At 46.4% G+C, this 16,907-nt stretch overlaps 2 protein-coding genes across 2 annotated transcripts; one reads left to right on the top strand and one right to left on the bottom strand.

Annotated features, from left to right (window-relative positions):
• The first annotated feature begins 908 nt into the window (after window positions 1-908).
• Window positions 909-5,914, top strand: LOC147137113 (uncharacterized). Its single transcript, XM_086050648.1, has 7 exons — window positions 909-1,207; window positions 2,583-2,750; window positions 3,127-3,252; window positions 3,339-3,431; window positions 3,923-4,014; window positions 4,094-4,283; window positions 5,504-5,914. Exons 1-7 carry the CDS (start codon window positions 938-940, stop codon window positions 5,654-5,656), a joined length of 1,092 nt encoding a protein of 363 aa, XP_085906774.1. The 5' UTR covers window positions 909-937; the 3' UTR covers window positions 5,657-5,914.
• A 1,389-nt stretch (window positions 5,915-7,303) lies between these two features.
• On the bottom strand, window positions 7,304-16,793 carry LOC147137112 (SUN domain-containing protein 3-like). The gene is made up of 9 exons (XM_086050463.1): window positions 15,320-16,793; window positions 13,459-13,549; window positions 12,224-12,408; window positions 11,220-11,272; window positions 10,990-11,143; window positions 9,164-9,282; window positions 8,904-9,077; window positions 8,621-8,710; window positions 7,304-7,565 (listed from the first exon to the last, which is right to left on the bottom strand). Exons 2-9 carry the CDS (start codon window positions 13,545-13,547, stop codon window positions 7,452-7,454), a joined length of 978 nt encoding a protein of 325 aa, XP_085906589.1. The 5' UTR covers window positions 13,548-13,549; window positions 15,320-16,793; the 3' UTR covers window positions 7,304-7,451.
• Window positions 16,794-16,907: the final 114 nt, after the last annotated feature.

Genomic DNA, 16,907 nt, shown 5'->3' with positions numbered 1-16,907 from the left:
TGACTGGTGCGGCTCTGTAAAAGCGTAACAACGACCTGTAACGCAATAAATTTCCCTTTTTTTTGGTTGTTTTTTTATATAATGTAATAGGCCCATAACGTAATAACTGACCTATAAGGTAACAAAAGTGCTGAACCTAATGTAATAATCACTGTTCATACCACGACCGAACAGTCCGTATTGGGGCGGTGGGCTACCCCAAACTCCAATAACACCCCTCCACAGAACTCCTTTGGACAAATTGCCATGCACTCTTAAAGCGGAAGTCAACACAAATATATTATGAAAAAAAGTATACTTAATTTTCAGTTACGCAAGACTAAAATGTGGTTAAGGGATGCATTGTTGCCCTCTTTTCCTCAAATGATATGCTAGTTTAACACATTTTAATCGTTTGCAATCGATACATGTATGAATTTAGTCAATCCAAACTTTTTTTTTTCTTCTGTGTATATGCATCACATTTTACACGGACTCAAAATGGCATCCTATAGTCAAGATCAAATTATGGCCCTTGTCGTTAACATTTTATTGTTTGGGATTTGCCTTCCAAAGCATTAATACCTCACAAGCTAACTATTCTAGAATCTAATGATATTGTCAAAAGCACTTTTGTTTTTAAAAGTGGGATTGGCTACAAATAAAATGCATGAATAAAATATAAATGGTAAAATATAAAAATGCTGAAACAATTTCACATTACTGCACATGCATTTTATGAAATTCGTGGTGAATGAATTTCATAATGAAAAAAATAATGATAAATCACTGTATTCATTCAAATAAGCAATTGTTGCTATGGACGATGAAATATTTGCCGTAAATAAGATCAAACTTGTAGATGACGATTTTAATGTAAGAAAAAGAAAAATAAACTTTGATGTAGAGCGTTCTTACAAACACGCTTGCACGACTATTTCAGACTCCGAGCACTTTAATGTGCCGTCAGCCAACGCCTCTGCAAAGCGACCTTGGAAGCTGCCAATCAATCATCACTCGGCCAAGCAAGGCTTTACTTGACAATACAGATTTTAAATGTCGTTCAGTCCAACTTGAAACGCGACGCAAGTGCGTCACAAAACAAACGGAGAAACGCATTGTCCTTCCAGAGTGCTTGTGCGAAGGGGCGGCGGGCAAGCCGAGAGTCGGATCACATCGAGCAGCTGCGGCGTCTGTCACAATGCGGGCGTGTCACTGGAAGTTTTTGGTGAGTTCACCGATCACTATGCATCTCTTTGGCATTTTTAACATTTTCAGAGCCCATTTTGACATGGGATAACTGTCAAAACCGTATTTGTATAATATATTTGGCGATATCTACACTTTGATTCTGGTGAGCCAAATATGCAATTACAACTTCATTTGCCTTGTTAAAGTGGGATTCTTTTTGAAAAGGCGCATGTACATATTTTGAATTGAGGATTTCAAAGACACCATGGGGATAATGGATGGATGGATTTGTTAAATGTGCGTTTGTGGATCCGCTGGAGCGTCACGCAGTGTCGAAATATTCATCACACTCGCATGGAAAGGTCCCCGTCCCTCTTCTGTCCGCTAAAAGGCAGTGTTGCTGCCTCAATTGAATGGGAACAAGTCCTCTCCGCTCTTCGTTTAATTGACAAAGTGAACTAGCCTTCGTCTAATCTTCTCTTACACTTGTACAACAAGTACAAGTTGGGGAGCCAAATACGACCGTAATTTGTTGGCCTCGAGCTTGCTTTGCTTTGACATGGAAGACGTTTAACTGCTGCTACGTCAAGGCAAAGCAATCTCGAGACAAATCAAAATTACGATCACATTTTGCTTCCCGCCTTGTTTTAAATAAATACATCATAGAAGGCTCGTTTTCTATTTTTCAATGTCCAATTTTTAAACGAAAAACGGGAGATGACTGATCCCATTGAATGAAGGCAGCAACGCTGCCCCCTTGCGGACAGACGACGGACGAGCTTTTCCACACGTGAATGTTTCGAATCTGTGTGTGCGTGTGCGTGTGCGTGTGCGCGCGCGCGCATATTTTGAAACAGCGTGATGTTTTTCTTAAAATGCGCTTTCCCGCTGATCCACAAGCGCACTTTGAACAATTAACTCGCAGAAATGAATATTTACAAATCATGATTACACACGCAACATTAAAACACGCATCTGAAAACCACGTATATATTTGTGGAACTGAAAAACAAACGTGAAAGTCAGTCTTTCATCTTTCATCTAATTTTTCACTCAAATTTTTCTCATCCCCGTCTCAGGAATCTACTCCAGTCTGTGTATTGTTCTGAAAAGTTAATCAACTAAACTGTACATAAAGTTACTGTTATATCCCATTTTTCCCGGATCAGAAAACTGAGAATATTGCTACAATAAAGCGTGAGACTGTTTGTCTGTTGTCATCGTGGGAGGAATTTAGATTACAATGAACACTGCTGTATTACATAACATGCGATGTAGTTAGTTTGAATTCCACCATGGGCCGCTAGAGGGAGACCTCTCACAACACTTTAAAAAACCCTGGGAGAGTTTTTTTTTCTGAATTCCATTTAAACGGACAGTTGTTTTGATAGTATTTGTCCCACTTCTGTCAGGTGGCCATCGCGGTGGCCGTCCTAATCCTGCTGACCCTCGCGATCACGGTGCCGCTGCTTAGCATTTACGGCCCATCCAGCAACAACAGCGACGAAAGTGACGACATCAAGAACGCTATCCAATCCGAATTCGGAGAATCCGAATCCAAATCGGACACGGAGCCCTGTGTAAGCGTTTTTACAATCATTTATTGGTTTAGAACTCAATTTATAAGATGATTATCTGAACGACCATCTACTTAGGGTCACCACCACCTCACTTGTGACACAACACATCGCTCGTTACCTTTTAGCAAATGTTTAATAAATGTTTGTGTGAAGACACCGATCACGTGAAAGATTTCCCGCTATGATTAGGAAACAGAAAAATATCAAAATGCAACACTCGACAGTCAACCCCTGACAGTCCACCCCTGCATACTCTCGGTTCGGCACCTGCATCTTCACATTGTCGTTGAATTTCCCATTTTTTAAAATCTCTCTCTCTCATGTAATGACCGCCTCTCGTTTATAATACCCCCTCTGACCGGCCCACACCCCATAGGCACCCGGAGACAAACTTTGTAGAGACTTTACCGTTGTGAGCGACCAAATGAATGACTTGGATTTGAACGAACTACTGGCGATGGAGCTCATCAACAACCTGGCCCGTTCGGGAAAAATCCAGTTTGTGAGTATAGTCGTCTCCCAGCCACTGAAACCAAAGTTGCGTGACACCACGATGCCGCTCACTGTGTCTTGTTTCCTTTCAATCAGATAAAGGACAAAGGGAGCTCCATCCTTTTCCCCACACCACCTCAGATCTCATGCTACAGCCAACTCGCTATGAGAACTATCGGTCAGAAAGGGGTGAGTTGATTTTTTTTTTTTTTTTGTGAATGAAGCATTATTAGAGCTTTCAAACGTCAAACTGCAGTGATAACGTGACTTAAAAGTGGAAATCAAGCCAAATATTTTGTCAATATGTTCCCAGAAAGCCCACTAGTTCTGATTCATTTTGCTGCGTTTGTGGAATATAAGTTAAGCGTCAAAATTCACTTTTTCGCCATCTCCGGGGGCGGCCATTTTGTCTTCTGTCGACTGAAAAATGACATCACAACCGCTCACAACGCCCAATCACGGCTGACCTGTTTTCTGAATCTGAGCCGTTGTGTGCAGTTGTGACGTCATTTTCAGTCGACAGAAGACAAAATGGCCGCCCCCCTGAGATCGCTAAAAACGAGTTTTAATCAGAATGCCGTGTTTCAACTAGTGGGCCTGCTGGGAAAAAAATATGTTCGGGTTGACTTCGGCTTCAAGAGAGCCACAGTTGCCATTTCAGCACATTTCTCTTGTCGCAGAATGCCAAAACTCAAGTCGGTAAGCTGGTTCGAAAACTGAGCCCGGGGCAGCGCATCGTCGTCAGGGGGAAAATCCACGTCAACCCAATATGGTAGTAAGAACACGTCCCCCACCAATAAGGCAGTTACCATGACAACACGTCCCTGCATGTTTGTGCTTTTGTGTTGCAGTATTAGCGTCAGCCTGGACACCGACGAGTACCACAGCGGCGCGATCGTAGCGTACCTGAATCCTCGCTTTCATTTCCAAAACGATCAGAAAGTGTTTGTGCGTCAATCTCGCAGGTCAACTGACTATTTCATGACCGGGGAGGAACGATCGCAGAATAGCTTCCCCTTTGAAGAAAACCGTTTCTTTGAGGTGAAATGAATCTCGACATTCTTCGCACACCTCTAATTACACCACATGGATACCTGCTTATTGGTGGGCAGTGCGGAGAGCTAACTAGGCTTCACGGGTTTAAATCTTGGCTGGGACCTTCTGTGTAAAGTTGGCATGTTTTGTTGCGGCACACGTAAAGGGGACGTCAATCCAAAAATGAGCTTGACAATCAATGTGCCTCCACTAGTCTAAACATGGCATTCTGGTTAATAATACGTTTGTGGATTTAGGCAGTAAAACCCACCCGCTTTTGTCCATCTCAGGTGGCAGCCATTTTGTCACTTCTGTCGACTGAAGGGCCCAGGTAACGACCAATCACAGCTCACCTGTCTTCTGAAGCTGAGCCATGATTGGTCGTTACCGAGGCCCTGAGCAGTTGTGATGTCATTTACAGTTGACAGATGTGGCAAAATGGCCGCCCCTCGAGATGTCTAAAAACAGGTGGATTTTGCTGCCTCAACGGGAAACCAACCCAAACATGACTTTGACTTACTCTTTAACGTAAAAATGGCATATCGGTTAATGTCCGAAAAACTACGGCCGATTGTCATCAAAATTTCCATGCACATTTCCAAGGCTCACACCATCTTTGCCCCCCCAGTGTGAGTAGAGACTTGGATGCAGGGGCGGAGTCATGGGTGGGCCTGGGTGTGCACAGCCCCACCCAGATTGACAGAATGCCCACCCAATGCAATTCATGAAAAAAAAAAAAAAACTTTTAAGTTTTTAGTTAAATTATTAAATTATTTTTGAATTTGTGTTTTGTATTTGATTGAATATTAAGAATGGCATAATTGTGGTTGTCTAAGGCAGATCCGAACTTCACATTATTCAGTTGATCATTTTATTTGAATATACGATGTGTCGGGATAGGAGGATTGTGCTCAATTGAGAGAAATATTCAGGCCCACCCTGATTTTTCCAGGCCCACCCATTAGCCACGTTCTGGCTCCGCCCCTGCTTGGATGTGAATTTTGGTGACGACTCCTAGCAAATTTTTGACATTAAGCGACGTTCCGCTTTTTTACCCCGTACGTGAAGCATTTTAGACTGCCGCCACGTTCTCCGCACGTCCCAAAAAAACATGTTTGCACGTAAGACCTGCACGTGCAGGTTTGTGGCTCTAGAAGCGATTTGTTGACCGGCCGAAAGATGCTTTGAAGTTGCTGCTGACCCTTGCGTGTCTTGCTGCTGTTCAGATGGTCATCTATTGCGAGAGTAACCCCTCCACCATCGGGATCGCCATCACTGGCAACACCTCACTGTCCTACACATCTCAAGTGCCGTACTCCAAGGCTACGCACGTGAGAACAATGGGCAACATGACCCTGCTGGACGTCTGGCAGATGTGAGGTCACGGCGACGTCTCAAGCGCCACTTCCCGTCTGGTGGTTATCAAGCATATATGTTTTGCTATCTATCATTCTTCCTTTTCACCAATGAATACTAAATATGGCTGCCACCTATTGACAATTCTGTAAAAAGACCCCAAGTTAAATTTAACACTTCAGCCGCAGATTGTGTTGAATGAATGATAAGAAGCTCCAAAATGTTGAGAATTGATTTTGATCTTTATCCATAATAGTTCAATAAACAGCATTACCAAAGTATGTTGCGTCTTGGACTCGTTTTCTCCATTTGAGCCAAACCACAGTGCGGCCATCTGTGCGCAATTTTCTGCCATCTTAGGAAGTTTTTACATTGACTGCATATTTCAAGAATAAAATCATTGACTGCATATTGTCAAGGATAAATTCAACTGATTTGGATGTAAAATATTTCGAACATTCACGTCTGTCAATCAAAAGCACTATTTTCACACCGTAGCAAGGAAACCTGCCCAAGAAGTATTTTATCATACAGTCATGAAAATCTTGGGACCATTTCGAATTGAGACTTGTGTGTGTGCTTTTTAAATGATTTGAATGAGCCATTGATTGCAGAATGCAAAATGGCGACGGCCGTCAGTGACTATTGATCACTTTGATTGGCTGTTAGCCAGCGAAGCAGTGCATGAGACAGGACACAAAAGCCAAAAAAAACGCACAAAGCGACATACACTAATATTAATCTTTGATGTCAATTAGGGGGCCGCAAAATATCCGGTGGGCTGCAGTTTGACATCCGTGCGCTAAAGTAAGCCGCCCTAAATTGCTACACTTACTTGCCTACGCCAGTGTTTTTCAAACTTTTTTGAGTCAAGGCACATTTTTTTCATGGAAAAAAATCCCACGGCACACCACCAGCTGAAATTGTGAAGAAAAAAAAGCTTATTCTAACAATAAGTGTTATATTGTTTATATACGCATTTTTTAACATTGAAGAATGACATTATAACATCTTGAATAGGAACTGAATAAACACAAAAAAGTATTTCATATTGATAGTGTGAAACATGGGCCTGTTTGGATGAACACGCGTCACTAATTCGCTTGTCTCGAAACAAAGACAATTCATTAGCTACCTGCTAGCTAGCTGCTGCTGCTACCTGCTGGTGTGGAAGAGTACTACAATGTAGTAAAGAGATGATTACGCTGCCAGGCCAGGCGCCAGAGCGCACAGGCTCACAAATGAGATCATTTCCTACGGCACACCTGAAAATATCCCAAGTGTGCCGTGGCACAGAGTTTGAAAAACACTGGCCTACGCCGCTCACCGCACGCTGTGGAAAACCGATGGCCCTTTGACGACTGCAAACAAAACACTCCACTAAAAGTCATGATTGGACTGACTTTATTTTACATCAAATATAATATGACTATTACCATGATGAGAAAATGAGCAGTCCCGCTTTGTGTCTTTTGAGTTAAAAACAAAACAAAACACGTCGAATCGTGTACGTATGATCATTCGCAATAAATATAAAAGTATAAATACACAGTATTGCACAAGTTGTATGTAAAGTGCAGCGTTGCTAGCAAGCTGAACCGACCAACCGCCATCGTCCTAAAAGCGTCACGGTGACTTAAAAGTGCCAGTGCGTTGCGGGAAAAAGGTCTCCCGCGCCCGCGTCCGCGCCCGCGCCCGCGCCGAGGTCACGTCCGCTTGCTGCGGGCGCGCCCCCCCACCGTTTGGCGGGCGGGTAGGTGCATGTGTGCGAGTGTGCAGCCGTGTGTTGCGCGTCCACGGTCAGCGCGCGCGCGCGCCTCAGGACGCCAGGCGTCCGTGCACCTTGAAGCTGTAGAGGCACGTGTAGGTGGGGTCGCCCCAGTTGCTGTGCACGCTGAGCGTCACGTGCGTGCTCGCGCCGGCGCCTTTGTCCTGCCACACAAGCACACCACCACATTGCTCACCCTCGGCAAACTCACACATTGCTTTTGTCTTTTCCACTTTTGGGAACTCTTTTTTTCTTTTTATTATCCTCACTTTTTTTCCGGCTGATTAAATACTTGATGCTATTGTCGTACTTGTTCATACTTTTTTTCTTTCATATTTACTCATACTAGCAGCTTTTATATATTTAGTTTGTTTGTTTTGGTTTTTAATCACTTAAAGGGGGGAAGTCGACCCAACCATATTTTTTTTCCAGAATATGTTCTATGCAGGCCCACTAGTTGAAACAATATACACTATCAGGGGGCGGCCATTTTGTCACTTGTGTTGAAATTGACATCACAGTTTCTCAGGGCTCAGGTAACAACCAATCACAGCTCACCTGTTTTCTGAAGCTGAGCCGTGATTGGTCGTTATCTGACATGAGCCACTATTGGTCGTTATCTGAGCCCTGAGCAACGGTGATGTCATTTTCAGTCGATAGAAGTGACAAAATGGCCGACGTCCCTAAAATGGCTGGATTTTGCTAACGCGATATTCCTCAGAATGCCGTGTTTCAACTAGTGGGCCTGCGTAGAACATATTCTAGAAAAACAAAATATGTTTGGTTGGATTCCCCTTTAAAAAAAATACTTTTCGTGTACTTTCTTCATACTTTTTCCATCATTTTGTCATATTTTAATTCCTAAATCGCATTTTGTGATTTTAAAGAATTGAACATGTAAATGTATTAATTCATTCACTGGCATTTTCAGATACAGTTTTACCCGAATGTTTGGAAAAAATTGAAATCAATAAATTCCTGGGATTGAATGGCCGGACTGTGAAAAGACAGGTAAATTCGTCCATGGCAGTGAATGAGTTAAAAGGCCGCTTATTTTCACACGATGCGCTGTCCAGGAAAACAAGCAAATGCCGGAAGAGCAAAAAACCAAAACATTGGTTCAAGTTGAGAGTGAAATTTCGGTGAAGCAAATTTTGGCGCTTTTAAAAATGTGTTTTTTTCTTGTTTTGCAAGCCAGGTCGGGCGGCGGCGTACTCACGTTTATTGGGAAGTTCTGGAACATGGGCCCGTTCTGCTCGTACTTGAAGCTTCCCAGTTTGACGCCGGCCGACTCGGAAGACTCCGAACCCTACAGAGACCGATCGCCGTCAGCTCTCACGCGGCCACCAGAACATTCTTCGTCTAGGTGGGGCCCGCTCGACTGGCGACCAGTCACGGGTTTATCTATCTGCGCCTTGAGCAGCCGGCTTGTCTGTCCGTACGTGACAGGCGACCGGTGGGTGCTTCGTAGCTACGTGGCCGGCCGGAAGCTGGGTACTCACGTAGACGGAGAATTCCTTTGGGGCGTGCGGGATGTGGCCGGTGGGCGAGATGCTTTTGGCGACGTGGCCGAGGGTGACGCTGGTGACGACCACCGCGTGCGAGAGGGCCACCGTCAGGTTGCCCCGCTGGCCGGCGAAGGCCCAGCAGTTGCCGGGGTTCAGTTCCGACTTGCCCTGAGGGACGAAGGGCGACGGGTCAGGGCCGCGCGCCGGGGCGGTCGCCTGCGCCGCCGGGGGGGGCGGCGGCGGCGGCGGCTTACCTCGATGACCACTCGCGGCCGGACGGCCTGGCGGAAGTCCCACGCCAGGCCCAGGAAGGACACGTGGGACGTCTTGACTTTGTACGCCGGCGTGGTGGCGCTGCACAGCACGCTGGCGCCTGACGGCAAAGCAAAAGACGCGCCGCCGCGGCTTCACGCATCGGCGGGAGCGGGACGGCGCCCCCTTGTGTGTGCGCCGGGTGCTTGTCGCACTTGTCGTGCAACGGTCATATGTCACGCGTTTGTCATGTCGCACATTTGGCATGTTTGTCACACGTCGTGTGTCTTTCACGCGTTTGTCATGCGTCTGTCATTTTTGTCACGCCTGTTTGTCCCGCGTCTGCCATATCGTCGCACGTTTGTCACACGTTTGTCATGTCGCACATTTGTCATGTTTGTCACACGTCGTGTGTCTTTCACGCGTTTGTCATGCGTCTGTCATTTTTGTCACGCATGTTTATCCCGACACGTTTGTTATGTCGCACATTTGTCATGTTTGTCACACGTCGTGTGTCTTTCACGCGTTTGTCATGCGTCTGTCGTTTTTGTCACGCATGTTTGTCCCGACACGTTTGTCATGTCGCACATTTGTCATGTTTGTCACACGTCGTGTGTCTTTCACGCGTTTGTCATGCGTCTGTCATTTTTGTCACGCATGTTTGTCCCGTGTCTGCCATATCGTCGCACGTTTGTCACACATTTGTCATGTCGCACATTTGTCATGTATGTCACACGTCGGGTGTCTTTCACGCGTTTGTCATGCGTCTGTCATTTTTGTCACACATGTTTATCCCGACACGTTTGTCATGTCACACATTTGTCATGTTTGTCACACGTCGTGTGTCTTTCACGCGTTTGTCATGCGTCTGTCATGCGTCTGTCATTTTTGTCACGCATGTTTGTCCCGTGTCTGCCATATCGTCACACGTTTGTCACATGTTTGTCATGTCGCACATTTGTCATGTTTGTCACACGTCGTGTGTCTTTCACGCGTTTGTCATGCGTCTGTCATTTTTGTCACGCCTGTTTGTCCCGTGTCTGCCATATTGTCGCACGTTTGTCACGCATTTGTCATGTCGCACATTTGTCATGTTTGTCACACGTCGTGTGTCTTTCACGCGTTTGTCATGCGTCTGTCATTTTTGTCACGCCTGTTTGTCCCGTGTCTGCCATATTGTCGCACGTTTGTCACGCATTTGTCATGTCGCACATTTGTCATGTTTGTCACACGTCGTGTGTCTTTCACGCGTTTGTCCCGCGCCTGCCATATTGTCGCACGTTGGTCATGTTTGTCACACGTTTGTCATGTCACACATTTGTCATGTTTGTCACACGTCGTGTGTCTTTCACGCGTTTGTCATGCGTCTGTCATTTTTGTCACGCATGTTTGTCCCGTGTCTGCCTCATGTGTCTGTCCTATTTGTCACATGTTTACCATGTTGGTCACACATTTGTCGTTTTGTCTGTCACGTTTGTCACATTTGTCATGTTTATCACATGTCATGTGTCTTTCACATGTTTTTCCCGTGTCTGTCATACTTGTCGCACGTTTGCCGTCTCGGTCACACATTTGTCATTTGTCTGTCATACTGTCACAGGCTTGTCATGCTTGTCACACGTTTGTCATTCGCCTGTCATATTGTTACACATTTGTCAAGTTTGTCACACGCCACGCGTTCGTCACACGTGACTTACGTGTTTGCCACACGTCCGTTTGCGTTACGCCCGTCCCAGCGCTTCGTTTGAGGGCGCCTTCATGCTTTCAGATCACGAGGTGCCAATTCAGATGACGGGACGCTAACGAGATGGGATACGGGCGCACTCACCCGCCGACTGGAGGGCGTAGTTGGGAACGGTGGCCCACAGCGGCGGCGCCTTGTCATCTTTGCGCCTCAGCTCCTCGTAGCTGCTGAGAAGCGCTTTCAGCTCGTTGTACTTCCCGTAAACTTCCTCCAGCAGCTCGTTGCCGCGTCCGGACAGCTGTCGGGACGACAGGGTCATTGGAGGCCGCGGCCGGGAGAGGTCGGCGGTTCGCGCACAAGAAGCGTTCCCGTACCGAGTTGGAGGGAGCCGGGCCGCCCGTCATCTGGCGAATGAACGGCTCGCACACTGGAAACAGGAAGTCGAGTCAGACCATCGTGATTCATCGGACTGGAACCCGGCCCATGGGCGCGAGGGCCTTAAGTCGAGAGCGGGGTCTTCACGTGGTGATACAAATCGGGCGAGAGCCTTCCCTCGGGGACCACGACCTACTTTCGGGACATTCACTCCGGACCGCAAAATTTCTCCTGGGACTGAAATTGACTTTCTTTCTGGTCTCTTTGGACAACAAAAACTCTCTCAGCATGAGTACTTTCTCTCTGGACTACAACCGATACTTTGGGCTAGCACCTTCCCTCATGGCTGGAATCTTCTCATGGGTCCGTCACACTCACTCGGGATGAAAACCTTGTCTCTGGACTACAACCTGGGCCCTGGACTACATTCTTCACAATGGACTACAACCTTCTCTCTGGACTTCACTCGAGACTGCAAGCTCCTCTCGGGACCAGAACTATTATTTGGGATGAGACCCTTACCTCAGGACTGAAAGCTGCTCACTGGACTGCCACCTAGCTTTTTTCACTGAAACCTTACTTTGGGCAACAAACTTCTGTTGGAAGTTGAACCAGGGCTATAACTCTTTCTCGGGACTAGAACACTAGCACCTTCTCTTCGGTCCAGAGCCCTCTTTTGGAACAACATTCTTCTCACAGCACTAGGAACTGATCAATGGACTATGGACTAGGATCCTTCAGGGCCAGATCAAGCTCCTCTTTCAGTCTGTACTACAACCCTCACACGAGTGAACGTTTAGCGGACTCGCCGACGGATGGCCGTTTAAAAAAAGTGGAGGCGGACCGACCTGTAGACGGGTACTATTTTTTTGAGAAAAATGACGGACGCTCAATTTTCTGCTAATTAGGATCGCCCTCTTCTCTACGGACGACAACCTTCACCTTGGACAAGACTCGTCACTCAGGACTACGATTTTCTCTCAGGACTACTGTGAATACTCACAGATCCAGACTACAGGGATGAAAATGGGGATGAGGTAGCTCCGTGCCAAGCGTAGCACTCCGTTCCCTCTGCGTGCCCGTCTGACGTCTCTAACGGGACTGTCGGACTGCGGGGGGTCGTCCTTGGCGTCGTCCGTGGCGACCCTGCGGGGGCGCTGCTGAGCGCGGCTCCGAGTCCACAGCTTCCTGTGAGGACAAGGTGAGCAGCGGCGTATACATGTGCATAGACGCCGCCCGCCTTCAGCGGGGTTGGCCCGTCACTGGGATGCGCGAGCGTGTCGGCCATATTGGATGTGGCAGCATAACGCAGTTGAGACCACCTTGTCTCTCCGTAAACAATGTATTCGATTTCAATCTTCTCATTTCAAATGTTAAATGTCACACGCCAAGACAAATGATTGATGTCCTTTTATCGGGTTTGGATTCGATTACCCACATTGCCCTTTTTCAAGCTATTCAGGTTGGTCATGCCTAGCACATGAGACAGATTTGTCATTAATATCAAATATGGACAAATGCTTTGGTCTGATGCAGCCGTAGCGGGGCCACAGGCCAATACAAACCGTAGGCCAGTCGCGTTCATCCAAGGAATTCCATACCGGTTCAGTCGCGGGCCGGGTTAACAACAACCCTCGTCGGCACCGTTGGAATTCAGCTACTGTGGGTTGAAGACGGAGGAGAGGCGGAATGCGAGTACATAGAGAGAAAGAGAAGACGAAAGCAGAGCCTTGACCTTAAGGCGTGGACTTTGACAGGAAAATCTAGGGAGGTGGTTGACATGATGGCTAGGTGAAAAGGTAGATTGTGTCGTTTGTCCAGGAGACCGGGTGGACAGCCAGTAGGGTTCGAAGCGAGCCTAGAAAGTGGGCTCCCAACCAGAAAGTGGGCCGCTACTTGAATAATGAGTAGCCAATCTACTGTATGTCACAAGTAACGCCAAAATCCAATCTGCTCATTTTGCAAGCCGTTTGCTTTTTATCGCCATGTCACGGACTCCGTGTGACCGATGTTATGCATCAAACGAGTGGAGGGAAAAAATGGATTTGGATGGTCGGTAGGTCGTCGGAAAAAAAACACAACCAGCAAATTCTAGTCACAATCCAACCAACAACCTTATCTTGCCCTAATTTCATCCTGGCTCCACATCCAATATGGCGGCCACGTTGACGCGGGAAGGAGCGCTCGACACGCCGTCTGCGGATGTGGAAGTGCGCCACCATGAACACACCTGCTTACCTGTACGGCGTCTCCCTGTACGAGATGACGGGCTGTCCGTCACTGCTGTAGTAGCCCGATGACTCCAGCCGGGAACTTTTTCTTATCATGGCTGCCGGACACAAGGGGGGCGGGGTTACAAAGAAGGGGGGGGACTTCCACGCATGCTGGCTGCGCTAACTAGCATACCTACGGGCTGATGATGACGTCATCGTGTCAACACAAACTTTGGAAAATAACCTTCTGTTTAACTCACGCAATATTAATCACAGTCACGTGTTTTCACTACCTCTGCCACATCCGACGCGTTCTTGGCATTCCAAAAAAACATTTTTTAAACAAGAGTGTAAAGCCACTTTAATTGGCACTCCAAGTTAAGTTTACTGTCTAGAAACAAAACAAAGAATGATGATGCCTGACAAACGTCTGTTTAGCTTAATGCTAATAAACAATGCCACAGACGGGCTTACAATTAGCAACAATGTCTCAATGTTTCAACAACTACTTTTGAACACAAACGGTGCATTAACACATGTAGACAGACAATATCCAGACATGCAGTACATTCTTTATCCTCTGCAAAGAATGACCAGTGTTGCTTCTTCCTACTGAGGTTTGAGCATCTCCATGCATAGCTGTATGTCTTCATGACACTGCCCCCTGGTGGCCAATGACCGCACAGCAGAAGTCGTATTTCGAGGAATCACTGCATTGTGACTGTAATCCAATTGCTGCAAATCATGTTTATGCAAATGAGCAGAGCGAGTCCTTGGAGCATTTTTTTTACTAGACGCTTCTAGTCATCGCGCACGAGTACACCGCACTAGTCGAACGGCGGTTTGTGAACATTGATAAGAGGAAAATAAAATAAAGCAACCAAATTTATACGAGATAAAAGCGCAAGACAAATTTTGGGCCTTCCAGTTTTCCTTGGCTCATCTTTTCCATTGCTTCCAACGCTCATTTCATGAATTGAATCAACTCCAAACACTTGCAAACTGTGGTTCATTTGTTCCCCGCCATGTATTTTAACAACGTACTCATTTTTGATGCTTATTTTGTCTTTTTCTGCAATGATAAAAAGGCTCCGTTGAATTGACATTAAAAAAAAAAAAAAGGATGCAGGCATTAAAAATCACGTTTCTCCGACATGAATATTGCACATAGTAAAAAGCCCAGTAGAAAAATGATTGACAGCAGTACTAGTCATGATCTGGCCTTATTGGCTCTATTTTACGGCATTCATTTTACTTGACTAAAAGGAGGCCTTTAGATGATTCTGTTTTTTTGTCGAAAATGTCAACGTAATAGTCACTGCACTTTTCAAATGAGGATTTTTTTTTTTTTATCATTCGTTGTAGTGACTGAATGCAATGATTCAATTAACTAATTAATAAACAACGATTAACACTGTCGGTTTGTGTGTTGAGCAAGATTTCCAAACAGCAGAATTTGAAAGCTGGGCAAGATTGAAACTCGGCATAAAAGAAAATCTCGACGTTGGGCAGAAAGCGGCACATGGTTTTTTAACTGCTTTTCAAGAGTCCGAACTTTTCGAATGTTTGTCACTGGCAAATGATGCTTAATTGCCTTTTGAAGATCAGTCTCAAGCTTTGCAATTTTAAACACAAATTTGATTGGCCGAGACCAGGTTTCAAAACAAATTCAAAGTAAATCTATTAGTTGGCTACTAGTAAATGGACAACTAAGGTAGGACGTATGGAGTAAATGCTTTGCCACAAATGTCAATTTGATCTTATTGTGAACAGTAGGCGTGACGTCGGCCACAGCCCCGCCCCTTCCCGCATCCTAAACGTTGACGCTCAAGTGTCAATCAAGCCTTTCCAAAGTTGCCTCTTTCGGTGCCCTTCTTTCTACTCACATTTGGACTTGTTGATTTCTCGTGTCTTCTTCGCGGTGTAATGCTAGTCGATTGGTGTGTTGTCGGATCCGTGACGTGACTCGTGAGGATCTTTGCCAACTGCCTGGGCGTTTAACCGGGAGGAGCCGCCATTTTGTGCCGGTCGCTCGTGAGAAGCTCGTCGTCGTCTCGGACGCGCGCTTCAAAGGCCGCCGCCGCCTCCGCCGCCGCCGCCTCACCTGCCGCGCCTCCGTGACGTCACGGTGCGTCAGCGCCGCTTCGCGGCCCTGTGACGCGTGACGTCAGCACTTTGGCTCAAGGCGCGCGAGAGAGCGCACGTGCTGGCGAGGAGCCGGAAGGGAATGGAATCTTTGAACAACCAAAATCATCTTCTGGTGTCAAAGGCAAAGCGACTTTAGGCTGTCGCAAGGGAAGGCACACTTTTGTTTTGAAAAAAAAAAAAAAAAGCACAAATACACGTGTTAGAAGTACACTGCATAGCGATGACCGGATTTCCACAAAAGGAAAAATTGCGGAAGTCACAATTTGGCGTGAAACTTGCATGGCGTGAAAAAGAAAGACAACTTGCATTTTAAATGCTCCACAACATTGACACACGCAAAAATACAATTTCCAGCCTCACGGGCTTGGATGATGACACTTGTCGTTGAAAATTTTGGGAGGGATTATGGAAAATGTATTCGTTTTTTTGTTGTTGTTTTTTTACATTTGAATGTCTTTAACTTGACATTTTAATGTGTTCATTTATTACTTTACAATTGACGTAGGCAACATAATTGAAGTATGTGAAAAGGGGCTAATTATGGTGCTGCCACACCAGAAAAACAAAGTTGAGTATCAAGTTATAATTTGATCAATGTCACGTAACTGATGAAATGTTTGCCCTCCGCTCTGTGCAAAACAAAAACCTAGCAATTTCCTCCATTTCAGGTCACTGGTGGAGTCGCTATTTGTGTTACGATGCTGCTTTTGGAAAATACCGTTCCAAAAAATAAGGCCAGCTGTCTAAAAAGATTTACATCGTGAGACATCGACTCTCCAGCGTGTCCTGGCTCGTCCCCGGGGCCTCCTGCCGGTGCGACCTGCCCGGCCGGATCAGCTCACCAAGGGAGGTGTCCGGGAGGCATCCTGATCAGATCCCCGAGCCACCTCACATGGCTCCTCTCAACGCGGAGTAGCGGCGGCTCGACTCCCGAGTGCATCCCGGATGTCCGTGCTTGTCGTCCTCTCTAAGGGAGATCCCGGACCCCCCTGCGAAGGAAACCCATTTCCGTAGATTGACCGGTAAATCGAGAGCGTCGCCTTTGGGCTCGGCTCCTTCTTCACCGGGCAGCCCGTACCCCCGAAACGCTTCCACAAGATCCCCCGGGCTACGCGGTCAAACGCCTTCTCCAGGTGCACAAACGCCGTAATGCGATCATTGAAATTTTGTTCTGGTCTGTCAGCAATCGGCTTCCATAAAAAAAAAAAAGAAAAAGTATTTTCGAAATGCTGTCATTGTAGTCAAACTTGAGGAAAAAGCTGTTGCTTCCCCCTAGTGGTGATCAATGGTAAAACCTCCCTCCTGCAAGCGACGCCGTTGGCGAAG

This window comes from Filicampus tigris, chromosome 13 (assembly GCF_054856515.1).
Source record: "Filicampus tigris isolate MCC_2025a chromosome 13, RoL_Ftig_1.0, whole genome shotgun sequence".
NCBI lineage: Eukaryota > Metazoa > Chordata > Actinopteri > Syngnathiformes > Syngnathidae > Filicampus > Filicampus tigris.
The sequence above is the reverse complement of the archived record's forward strand: the minus strand, read 5'-3'. Positions and strand labels throughout refer to the sequence as shown.